A 13,068-nucleotide genomic window follows, 5' to 3' on the forward strand; every position below is an offset into this window, starting at 1 on the left:
TGTTGTGGCAGAAGCTTGCTGTGACATGGTACGGTTGGACCCAGGGGCAGAGAAGAGACCAGACGAGGAATCAGTGGTTAAGGATAAACATAATACTTTACTGAGATACGGTAGCCGCAGGATCACAGTATACTTGAAAAAACAGCAAACACTAAGTCTAGCAAACTCATTCAGGAAACGAATGCACACAGCTAACAATTCAAGCTTCTGCAAAGGACCAGAGAAAACACACCTCTTTTAACCGGGACACAATCATGAAATAAGACACACCTGAGGTCTCTGCTGCCATCTGGTGAAAGGAGGAACCATGACAAAAGTTAATGAGTAAAACTGTGGTTATCAAGTCACATAATAAGTTGCATCGACTTACTCTGTGTGAAATAATGTCTAACATGACTTTTTAATGACTACCTCATCTCTGTATCCCCCACATACAATTATCTGTAAGTTCCCTCAGTTGAGCAGTACATTTAAAACACAGATTCAACCACAAAGACAAGGGACGTTTTCCAATGCCTCGCAAAGAAGGGCACTTAGTGGTAGATGGGTAAAAATAATAAAAGCAGACATTTAATATCCCTTTGAGCATGGTGAAGTTATTAATTACACGTTGGCTGGTGTATTTATACACCCAGTCTCTACAAAGATACAGGCGTCTTTCATAACTGAGTTGCTAGAGCGGAAGGATACTGCTCAGGGATTTCACTATGAGGCCAATGGTGACTTTAAAACTGTTACAGAGTTTAATGGCTGTGATTGGTTATTATTGTGGAGTAACTGTAATCCTACGTGACAGAGTGAAAAGAAGGAAGCCGGTACAGAATACAAATATTCAAAAACATGCATCCTGTTCACAACAAGGCACTAAAGTAATACTGCAAAAAATATGGAAAAGCAAATATGTTTTTGTCCTGAATACAAAGTGTTATGTTTGGGGCAAATCCAATACAACACATAACTCAGTACCACTCTCCATATTTTCAAGCATAGTGGTGGCTGTATCATGTTATGGGTATGCTTTAATGAAATAATTAAGGAGTTTTTCAGAATAAAAAAGAAAATGAATGGAGCTAAGCACAGGCAAAATCCTAGAGGAAACCATGGTTCAGTCTGATTTCCCACAGACCACTGGGAGATAAATTCACCTTGCAGCAGAACAATAACCTAAAACTTAAGGCCAAATCTACACTGGAGTTGTTTACCAAGAAGACAGTGATGTTCCTGAGTGGCCGAGTTACAGTTTTGACTAAAATCTACTTGAAATATATGTCAAGACCTGAAAATGATTGTTTAGCTATGATCAACAACAAATTTAACAAAGTTTGAAGAATTTTGAAAATAATAAATGGTCAAACATTGCACAATCCAGGTGTGGAAAGCTCTTAGAGACTTACCCAGAAATACTCCGCTGTAATCGCTGCCAAAGGTGCTTCTACAAAGTGTTAACTCAGGGGTGAATACTTATGTAAATTAGATATTTCTGTCTAAAGACATGTTTTGACTTTGTCATTATGGGGTATTGTGTGTAGATGGGTGAGGGAAAAAATAGATTTAATATGTTTTGTATTCAGGCTGTAACACAAAAAAATGTGGAATAAGTCAGAATAGTTTCTGAAGGCACTGTAGTTAGTATCTATCTACAGTTTGGAATAGGGAACATTTGCTATGTAGTTGGCCAGTTATTTACTTAAACTTGCCAATTAGCTAGCACAATCTCTTTGGAGAGTAAAATTTTGCTGGCTAACGTTAGCTAGAGCTAGCTATTGTCCGAGAAATCATGACGGATGGACACCATCATATCAAGCTGCTTCAACTTGTGATATGAAGGTGAAAGTTTTCCAATTTCTGCCCTAGCTGTTGTTAGCTAGCCAGGACAATACCAGCAACAATTGCAGTAGCTTTTCTTTTTTGCTCGAAAATAATAGCTTGTCTTCTTTGCTTGCACATTTTTCTTTACCCCTTTCTGCAAATGGTAGCTAATGGATAGCTATTGTTCATCTTATTCAATGTCTACAAAGTCAATGATTTGCACTGCAGTTAGTCACTACAGTTAGTCACTACAGTAACTAGCTAGACAATGATGTAGCTATATATAATGTAGCTATAATTGGACATCATGCCTCACGGTACAGAAATAGGAGATAGCCAAGTCCCCCTTTATGTCACCCTATCCAACAGCATGCCACTCACGGGTAAGTTTACACACGAAGAGGGGAATACAGTGAAATATGGAAAAGTTTATGGAAACAAGGTGTTCCTCAAATATTTCAAGAAGTAGTAGCAGAGGTGGTTTAGCTTAACAGCACATACATGTATGCAAAAATGCCCTCTGTGTCGGCACTGACACCCACCATCCATCAGCAGCTGAAGCCACTGCAAGTGCCCGTGGCAATGCCTGCAGACTGGCATCATGGTCTCTCTCTCTCATATACTGCAGGAGGCAGAGAAGATAAATAAGGTGGCATATCTTCCAGACAGACAACAAAAGATCTCAATGACCCAAGTCAGCTGGCCGCCACTCACACACAACGCTGCATTCAAATGGTTCTAGATCCCCAGGGTGAGACAAATATAGGCCAGTCAGCACCGGATGTCTGTGGACATTGAAATGAAGGCCGGCTGGGCCCGGGTCAAATCTTAACCAAACATAAACGTCTATGTTTGGACAAATCAAGCCCTGTACTGACCAGACCAAATCTGAAACAATTATACACATCTTTGTTTGGCCCAAATAGACTGGACGTCTGTGGACGTTGAAATCAAGACCGGACCAAGTCTGAACCAAATATAGGCATCTATGATTGAATCAGATTTGGTCCGGTCCGGAGCGGCCTTGATGTGGCTAAAACACAGACATCTATGATTGGTTTAGATTTGATCAGGTCCGGACCGTCCCGGAATCTGTTTTTTGGACCTAACTTGCTTGGCACTTTTTCCATGTGGTTTCTTCCTTCACAGAGCAGAACAAAAATCAACCCAAAAATATCGCCGGTCTGGACAGGACTAAAAAAATACAAAAAAATAATCTGTCGGACTGCCAGATGGTGAAGCGTGATTCATCACTCCAGCGAACAAGTTTCCACTGCTTCAGAGTACAATGGCAGCAAGCTTTACACCACTCCAGCCTACGCTTGGCATTGTTCATTGTAATCCTAGGCTTGTGTGTGGCTGCTTGGCCATGGAACTCTTTTCATGAACAGTTATTGGAACTTGGGTACTGTTTGGAACTCGGTACTGAGTGATGCAACCGAGGACATTCCCAAAGTCACTTCAATCTTTTGTCTTGCCCATTCATCCTCGGAATGGTACCCTCGGAATGGTACACATACACAATACATGTCTCAATCATCTCAAGGCCTTAAAATCCTTCTTTAACCTGTCTCCTACCTTCATCTACACGGAGTGAAGTAGATTTAACAAGTGACATCAATAAGTAATCATACCTGGATTCGCCTGGTCAGTCTATGCCATGGAAAGAGGGGGGGGGGTTAAATTCAGGCTAAGTGTCCTGCGTTTTACATGTACATGCTCCTATGTGCTTGGTTTACTTTTAACAATGGAAATTATTAATTTGTGTGATGTACCTGTCAGAGCCATTTCGTTATGATACGGAAAATGTATAGAAGAAATGTTGGCTGATATATGAATGTTTAGAGAATGTATAGAAACTGTTTAGAGAACGCTTATTGTGTACAGAACTGCAGACGCTTCTCCATTCCTCGGAACATTATCTGGGAGGCAAACTCTCACAGATTCCTGTTCACCTAAAAGAACAGTTTTAGAGGCTTACTCCTGGTACAGAACTGTCAAGGTGACGCTTCAGATATATCGGTCCACTAATAAAGGACTATTAAAGGCTCGGTGTACTACCTATGTGAACAACCATTTTGATTGTCATTTTTTCATTCAGATTTTTCAGGGGGGGCTGCAACAACCCTTCCCGTGGCTATGCTCATAGATAGAACCTAACCATTCCATACAATATATACATAATATAATACAGTTCACAGTCAAAAATTATTCCTGGAATTTGTTTAATTTTGCAGCAGACTAAATATTTACCAAAGACATCCTAAATCAAAGGGCTTTTATGTTTTTCTTTGTAATATGTATAACGGCACAATCATGTTTTATCATTCTGGCATGGACACATCAAATATTTTTAATGTAGGAAGAACTCTGTTAGGTTCAGGCTTGAATTTAGAGTTTGTGTGTTTTGTAGTAATATCTAAAAAGCTTTGAATTAAAATGCACATTAGAGATTGCTGTCCATTACAGTAAGTCTACCATAGATAGTTGCCTAATGTGATTTGTCTGCTGAACATTGTGTTGGTAACTTTTTTCTCATGCATTCCGGTACCTCTGAACCCCCAGGTCAACCTCTCTTGTGCTCACGTTGTGTTCCTGCACCTCCCAATTTACAAATGAAAGGTCCAGCACAGTAAAAATCGAGATGTGTTTTATATATTTTTCCACACTGAGGTTGGAATAATACTATGAAATTGTGAAAATTATGATAATGCCCTTTAAGTGTAAGAACCTTTTGAAAAGACCGCCTGAAATTTCAGCCTGTTTTGGTGGGATGGAGTTTTGGCCTGCCTGGTGACATCACCAGGTTCAAAACCTCTCAAATAACAGCTAGTTTTCAGTATTCCCCTCCCCACTCAGACCACTCCCAAAAAGTCCATGCAAAATTCTTACTTGAGAAATTTTTCTTTGCTAAGAAGCTACTTTTGTTTCTTTTTGACCATTTGATTTTGCGATAAAATGGCTGAATTGGACTTGAATAGCACTGAATAGGCCTATAGTTTGGTCACTTATTTTGAGGAATTTTTTAAACTAATGTTTGAGAACAAGACGTTGAATCTTTGGCAATGAACTGGCGGGGAAGTTTGAATAGCCAGAGTGTGTAGCTCGAGTGTAGGACAAATGTGATCATATAGGCTGGTGGTGATGCATTGGTACAGTACATTGCAGTACTGATGCATTATAAATGTAGCCTACTTGAGAAACAGAGAAATTCATTCATTCAACAACGGACCTGTCGGTGACAGAACACTTGTCCCAGAGAACACAATTTCTAATGGTCAAACCAAGGTACGCAAGTATATGGGTAAACTTGGCTAGGTTGGAATACATTATATAGGAAAACCTGCAAAACTGTGAATTTTAAACCGGGGGAAAATGCACATCCCTCCCCTGTGCCCAATAGAAAAACACGCACCCCCCTACACTATTTTGGACCCCCCCCCTTCCCCCCAGTAATTATCGAACAGTCCCTAATGACTATGTATTCACTTTTGGAGGCACTGTAGTATCCTTTAAAATGTATACATTTTGCACGGGCAAACATGAACAATGTTTATGAATATAATAATAATTTAACTCTTTGTTTTACAGGTCACCGGTCTTATTGCATCTACTTGGAACATCCCGATGTTTGGCTTTGTCGGACAATCCTCTAAGATGGACAACACTGCCATTTACGATACCTACATCAAAGTTGTTCCCCCCCTTAAAAGAAGTGGAGAGGTCTTAGTTAGGACACTGCAATATTTTGGGTGGGACCATGTGGCTCTGATTGGAGGGGGGTTAGATTCAAACACGTGGGACAAAGTCGATGCTTTATGGAAGTCTGTCGAGGATCAGCTCAGAGCTCAACTCACCGTAACAGCAAGTGTTAAGTTTGACACCAGCAACATGGAACTTGTCCACAGGAATGTCAAGTACATCTCGACAGTGGCAAGAGGTAAGCAAACAAATGTTCATCCTCTATTTTCTTCAGTTACTTCAGTTAATCAGTTATATAGTGCTGTATTGTCATTTAATGTGGTAAGTGGGTTTGTATTGCAGATGGCCTGATGATTTAAGCCAATATGATGCCAATCTCAATCAAAATTAGCAAATCAACTTGATTGGAGGTACACAATACACTCTCACCTCTGGTTATGAGCCATCCATCCATTACCCCGAACCGTATACTGGATTTTTAACAGGGCCGTTAGCATTACATGCTGACCACACTGCGGGCATCGCATGAGCGAGCTTTGCAAAATAAATGTACACATACATGTTATTCAATTATTGCGCCCACACTGCTCGCGTGCGTCAGTGAGCGTCTGCGTAGCCGGGTGCTAAAATAGATCTTGGTTCTATTTGTGATGCTCAACGCGTGGCAAGTCTTGCCTCTCAAATATTCTCATTGGTATTTAGGAGCATATACCCCACATGGGTGATTTAAAATATGAACTGAGGTCCACTCTCCAGTCAGTTGTGGTAATGCACCGTATAGTATAGTTGGTTGCCAACCACCATATAAAGTCCAAAGAAGAAAAAGAAGCCTGAAGGAAGGAGGAGAGATGACGAGAAATGAATTCAGTTTACCATTTTATCTGTGGATTAATTGTCGAAATAGAGGACCTTGTGCATTTTGGGTAAAATAACAAACCAATATTTATATCCCAGGACAAATGAGCTAGCAACAGCAAGCTAGCTAGCTAAATTGCCATAAATGCTTTTCGGCCTGTCCCCAAATTAATATAATTGGTTCAGAGTTCATTTTGATATTTTAACCTGTCATAATCGCGTCAGTTGTGGGGGGACAGAATCAACATATGCGCGAGCGGTGTGGTCAGCATGTTAGTGTTCTCAGACAACTATGTGCACAGAATTAATTCAATGTTTAGGCATTGGATGAGAACGAGACTACAGCGTCCATAAGGTGACCATTAGACTTGCGGACCTTTCGGACCGAATACGTTTGTAGGGGCAACAGATTTGATTAAATGTATAATTTATTGCTCTTACTTGCTCATTTCTGTCCATTAAGAACCAACGATGTGCTACCTTTTTGTAGCATTTCTGACAATGCTAACATCTTTCTAACACCGGGTCGGTTGCTCATCAACAACACAGCTGCTTTCACCAGGCTGCCAGTCATAAGAAGTGTATGCAAACAAACCTAGGCTACTGTAGATAGCTAGCTATATGGTTGTATTCAAGCTGAGGTAAATCAATAAATGCAAACAGATATTTTGATTAGCTAGGTAGCTAGTTAACGTTAGCTAATGTTAGCAAAGGCTTGTATAGCTAAACCAGCCTGTCGTTTCCAATGGCAACAAAGTTGTCATAGTGGGCTGAACAAGCAAGGAGGTGGGCAGAGCCAAGCACGATAAAAATAAAAATAAACTTTTGCAAAGGGTAAAGTCTACAAAACATAGTCCACTCTGTTCATAAAAAATCCTCATCAATCTACACACAATACCCCATAATAATGTTGCAAAAACAGGTTTTTAGACATTTTTGCAAAAAAAAACAATTAAAAAATGAAATATCACATCTACATAAGTATTCAGACCCTTTACTCAGAACATTCTTGAAGCACCTTTGGCAGTGATTACAGCCTGGAGTCTTCTTGGGTATTACACTATAAGCTTGGCACACCTGTATTTGGGGAGTCTCAAGCTCTGTCAGTTTGGATGGGAGTGTCGCTGCACAGCTATTTTCAGGTCTCTCCAGAGATGTTAGATCGGGATAAAATCTGGGCTCTGGCTGGGACACTCAAGGACATTCAGAGACCCGAAGCCACTCCTGAGTTGTCTTGCCTGTGTGTGTAGGTTCGTTGTCCTGTTGGAAGGTGAATCTTCACCCCATTCTGAAGTTCTGAGTGCTCTGGAGCAGGTTTTTATCGAGGATCCCTCTGTACTTTACTCCATTCATCTTTCCCTCGATCCTGACTAGTCTCCCAGTCGCTGCCTCTGAAAGACATCCCCACAGGATGATGTTGCTTCCACCATGCTTCACTTTAGGGATGGTGCCAGGTTTCCTCCAGATGCTTGGCATTTAGGCAAAAGAGTTCAATCTTGGTTTCATCAGACCAGAGAATCTTCTTTCTCATGGTCAGTCATTTAGGTGACTCTTGGCAAACTCCAAGCGGGCTGTCATGTGCATTTTACTGAGGAGTGGCTTCCGTCTGGCCACTCTACCATAAAGGCCTGGTTTGTGAAGTGCTGCAGAGATGGTTGTCCTTCTGAAAGTTTCTCGCATTTCCACAGGGGAACTCTGGAGCCATCCCTGACCAAGGCCCTTCTCCCCCGATTGCTCAGTTTGGCCGGGCGGCCAGCTATAGGAAGCGTCTTGGTGGTTCCAAACTTCTTCCACTTAAGAATGATGGAGGCCACTGTGTTATTGGGGACCTTTAATGCTATCTATATTTTTTGTTGTTTTACAATCCTGTCTCGGAGCTCGAACAAATCCTTCAACCTCATGGCTTGGTTTTTGCTCTGACATGCACTGACAACTGTGGGACCTTTATATAGACAGGAGTCTCCCTTTCCAGATCATGTCCAAACAATTTAAATTGCCACAGGTGGACTCCAATAAACAAACATGTCAGGATGATCAATGGAAACAGGATGCACCTGAGTAACTTATGTAATAAGGTATTTCTGTTTTTATTTTTAAAAACATTTACAAACATTTCTAAAAACCTGTTTTCGCTTAGTCATTAAAGGGTATTGTGTGTAAATTGACAAGGAATACATTTTATTTAATCAATGTTAGAATAAGGCTGTAACATAACAAAATATGGAAAAGTCAAGGGGTCTGAATACTCTCTGAATGCACTGTACATGTACTTATCTGGAGTGCCTGAGGGTGGCGCTGTTACCCTGCCTCAGTGTGCTAATATATTACGTGGTGTCATGTTAAAAAGTAATACAAAGGAATGCTCAACATTACAAAACATGGAACAAATGAGACCACCATCATGAACCTCGAGGGAAATTGGAGTGTGGATGCAGAAATTCAACCTTTATATCATCGCCAGTGGCATCTCAGAGAAATCCGAAAAAGTGAAATGTGCCACATTCCTGCACGTAGCCGGAGAAGATGTAATCAATCTATTCAATTTTGACAGTGATGTAGATGACTTGGATGTATTAAAAGAGCGTTTCCGAACGTGCTGTGAGCCAAGAAAAAAATTGGACATACCTGAGGCATATATTTTTTTACGAGAGTGCAAGGACAGAGTCAATTGATGCTTGTGTGACTGATCTAAAAAAAATAAAGCAAAATACTATATTTTAACAACATACCGAGTCACTGATACAGGACAGAATTGTGTGTGGAATCACAAATGACCAAGTGTGAGGCAGATTACACAGAGAACTAGATCTCCTGCTAGCTCGAGCAATATACATTTGCTGTGCTAGTGAAGTGAGCCAGAGACATTTGAGAATGCTTCATGAGTAAGTCGAGCTTCACAAATCGCATTAGCGAAAGAAAACACAGAAATGGCGAAGACAAAGACTGTGCACAGCTAGTAAAAGAGGGATCACAGGGAGAATGCTCACGTTGTGGATACAAACATGAACCAAAAAAAGTGTCCAGCATATGGTCAGATATGCAAAGTATGTTACAGGAAAAAAATCATTGTGCGAAAAAGTGCTCCTCACGCACACACACACGGGCAGAAAACCAGAGGATTCACAGCATAGACAGGGGAATAACAGCAGGAAATGAGGACATGTTCATTGGGACAATTAAAGTGAAACAGAGTGAAGTGCAATGTGTAGCTCAGCTAGTGAATGAGAAAAATGAGAAAAATACTGAGAAAGAGCAGTGGACAGAAAAACTGAAATAAACAAAACAGAAACGTACTGTTAAGCTATGTACGGGAGCTGACTGTAACATCTTATCTCATCTGTGAGAGACTTGAAAACGCTGAAAGTGAAATTCAGTGTCGATTCCATGCAAAAATCCAACTGTAAGCGTGTGACGTATTCTGGCCACCAGAGGCTCTGATACCATAGGATCAGACTGCCAGGGAGAAGCTGTGGCCACTTATACAAAAGGCACAACAAGAGGGAAAGGAGGCTGGGTTCAAGGGCCCACACACACGTTCATCAAAAGAAGAAAGATTACTGGTTAACGCTGATGACATGAACCACACTTGAACTGTGAGTACTGCCAAGAGTACATTTACTGTGGTGCCACGAGTAAATTTACCGCCCGAACTACAATTAAGGAACACTTGCCAACCAAAAAAAGAAAAAAAGAGATTTGTTATACTGTTAACCACCGCTACCTCAACTGAGCATAGTTTTCCGTCGAAGTAGCGCTCTCAAGGTTTACTGTTTTTCTTTATTGTTCACATTACTACATCTGTTGTCTAATTTGTCTCTTTCTTTTTTTTAATGCAGGAGTTTGTTTTCAACTCACTCAATATCGTTAGCCTGAATGCTTGGGGTTGGAGAGGTCCTGCAAAAAGGATAGCCTTATTTTTATATTGTAAACGCAATAACACAGATTTGATCCTTCTTCAGGAAACTCATTCATGTGAAAGTGACTTGAAATTTTGGAAGTCACAATGGGGAGACATGGCCTATTTCAGTCATGGATCAAACCATTCTTTTGGTGTTTTGATGCTTATCCACAAGTTTAAAGGCGACATTCTAAAATCCACATCTTCAAAGGATGGGAGATGGGTCACAGTAATTGTTAAACTTGACAATTCTACTTTCATCATCTGTAATGTGTATGGACATAAGTCACATGCTCCAAATAAGACCCTTTTTGCCAAATTTACCAGAAAATTACAGGATTGATGCAACAAATACTCAAATGTTTCTATCAGGGAATTTTAATGAAACACCTGATGACTCTACTGATCGTTTTCCACCTAGAATGAGTCAAAGCTCTCCGAATCATCACAACATTATGCAAGGTTCTCTCTGTTGATGATGCCTGGTGTTATTTCAATCCATATGCAAAGGGTTACAGTTGAAGTCAGAAGTTTAAATACACCTTAGCCAAATACATTTAAACTCAGTTTTTCACAATTCCTGACATTTAATCCAAGTAAAATTTCCCTGTTTTAGGTCACTTAAGATCACCACTTTATTTTAAGAATGTGAAATGTCAAAATAATAGTAGAGAGAATGATTTCTTTCAGCTTTTTTTGCTTTCATCACAATCCCAGTGGGTCAGAAGTTTACATACACTCAATTAGTATTTGGTAGTATTGCCTTTATATTGGGTCAAACGTTTCGGGTAGCATGCCACAAGCTTCCCACAATAAGTTGGATGAATTTTGTAGAATTCCTCCTGACAGAGCTGGTGTAACTGAGTCAGGTTTGTAGGCCTCCTTGCTCGCACACGCTTTTTAAGTTCTGTCCACAAATGTTCTATAGGATTGAGGTTGGGCTTTGTGATACCTTGACTTTGTGATACCTTGACTTTTCAATACCTTGACTTTGTTGTCCTTAAGTCATTTTGCCACAACTTTGGGAGTATGCTTGGGGTCATTGTCCATTTGGAAGACCCATTTGCGACCAAGCTTTAACTTCCTGACTGATGTCTTGAAATGTTGCTTCAATATATCCACATAATTTCCCCTCTCATGATGCCATCTATTTTGTGAAGTGCACCAGTCCCTCCTGCATCAAAGCATCCCCACAACATGATGCTGCCACCCCTGTGCTTCATGGTTGGGATGGTGTTCTTCGGCTTGCAAGCATCTCCCTTTTTCCTCCAAACATAATGATGGCCATAATGGCCAAACAGTTCTATTTTTGTTTTCATCAGACCAGAGGACATTTCTCCAAAAAGTATGGTCTTTGTTCCCGTGTTTAGTTGCAAACCGTAGTCTGGCTTTTTTATGGTGGTTTTGGAGCAGTGGCTTCTTCCTTCCTAAGCAGCCTTTCAGGTTATGTCGATATAGGACTCGTTTTTACTGTGGATATAGATACTTTTGTACCTGTTTCCTCCAGGATCTTCACAAGGTCCTATGCTGTTGTTCTGGGATTGATTTGTACTTTTCGCACCAAAGTACGTTCATCTCTAGGAGACAGAACGCGTCTCCTTCACGAGCGGCTTGACGGCCGCGTGGTCCCATGGTGTTTATATTTGCGTACTATTGTTTGTACAGATGAACATGGTACCTTCAGGCGTTTGGAAATTTCTCCCAAGGATGAACCAGACTTGTGGAGTTCTACAAAAAGAATTCTGAGGTCTTGACTGATTTCTTTTGATTTTCCCATGATGTTAAGCAAAGAGGCACGGAATTTGAAGGTAGGCCTTGAAATACATCCACAGGTACACCTCCAATATACTCAAATGACGTCAATTAGCATATCAGAAACTTCTTAAGCCATGACATAATTTTCTGGAATTTTTCAAGCTGTTAAAAGCCACAGTCAACTTAGTGTATTTAAACTTCTGACCCACTAGAATTGTGATACAGTGAATTATAAGCAGAGGTGGGACAAAGTCATTGTTTTACAATTCACAAGTAAGTCACAAGTCTTAGCACTCAAGTCCCAAGACTCGGACTTGCCTGTCTTGATAAGTTTCAAGTCAAGACCGTCAAGTATCAAGTCTTAAACTTTGAGTTTCGAGTCCTAAACAAGTCATAATGTGCTTTTCACCAAATGTAATACCATTTCATATTTTTAACCAGAGTAATAGGTAATATATTACATTTACGCAAATCATGACTGCTTTTAAATTATATCTATATATTTATTACTTTCCAAATAAATGTTATATTTCCATGGAAATACATAGGTAGCCATGAGAAAGACCACCCCTCCCCTCCCAACAGTGACCAACTATCAAGGATGGCTATGGGGCGTAATCAGGCAATGTAGGCTTGTACACATTCGCCCAAACTTAACACACACACACACACACAAACACACACACTTTCTCTCTGTGTGGTTACAGTAGGCTAACGTATGTTAATGGTTTTAGTAACAGCAGTAACATCAGCCAGTTGTAGCTCAATCTTGGGTGCAATGATCACATTCCCTCACTGACTGACTGTGTGGAGGCTCATTGATTTAACGTTACGTTAGCCTACATGATACACTAGTAAAGTAATAAAATATATCTGTCGGCTATATTAGCCACGACTTACTGTTCTTTGCGCAGATTCAAATGTCGAACAAAGTTGTAAATTGTTGCGCCTCCGTCTGTAATTTTCTTCCCGCATGTTTTGCATTGCAATACGTTTTTTTGTTGATACAGCATTGTCTTTAAATCAGAAAATAATAATTGTGGATATCA

General features: G+C 40.3%; 1 protein-coding gene across 1 annotated transcript in view; it reads left to right on the top strand.

Moving 5' to 3' along the window:
• gucy2g (guanylate cyclase 2g) overlaps positions 1–13,068 on the top strand; it is an 88,008-nt gene that overhangs the window by 25,421 nt on the left and 49,519 nt on the right. Inside the window, exon 4 of the mRNA XM_046367957.1 lies at positions 5,401–5,749. Coding sequence (XP_046223913.1) covers positions 5,401–5,749 — 349 coding nt within the window. The remainder of the gene's footprint in view (positions 1–5,400; positions 5,750–13,068) is intronic.

This window comes from Oncorhynchus gorbuscha, linkage group LG11, assembly GCF_021184085.1.
Source record: "Oncorhynchus gorbuscha isolate QuinsamMale2020 ecotype Even-year linkage group LG11, OgorEven_v1.0, whole genome shotgun sequence".
Taxonomy (NCBI): domain Eukaryota; kingdom Metazoa; phylum Chordata; class Actinopteri; order Salmoniformes; family Salmonidae; genus Oncorhynchus; species Oncorhynchus gorbuscha.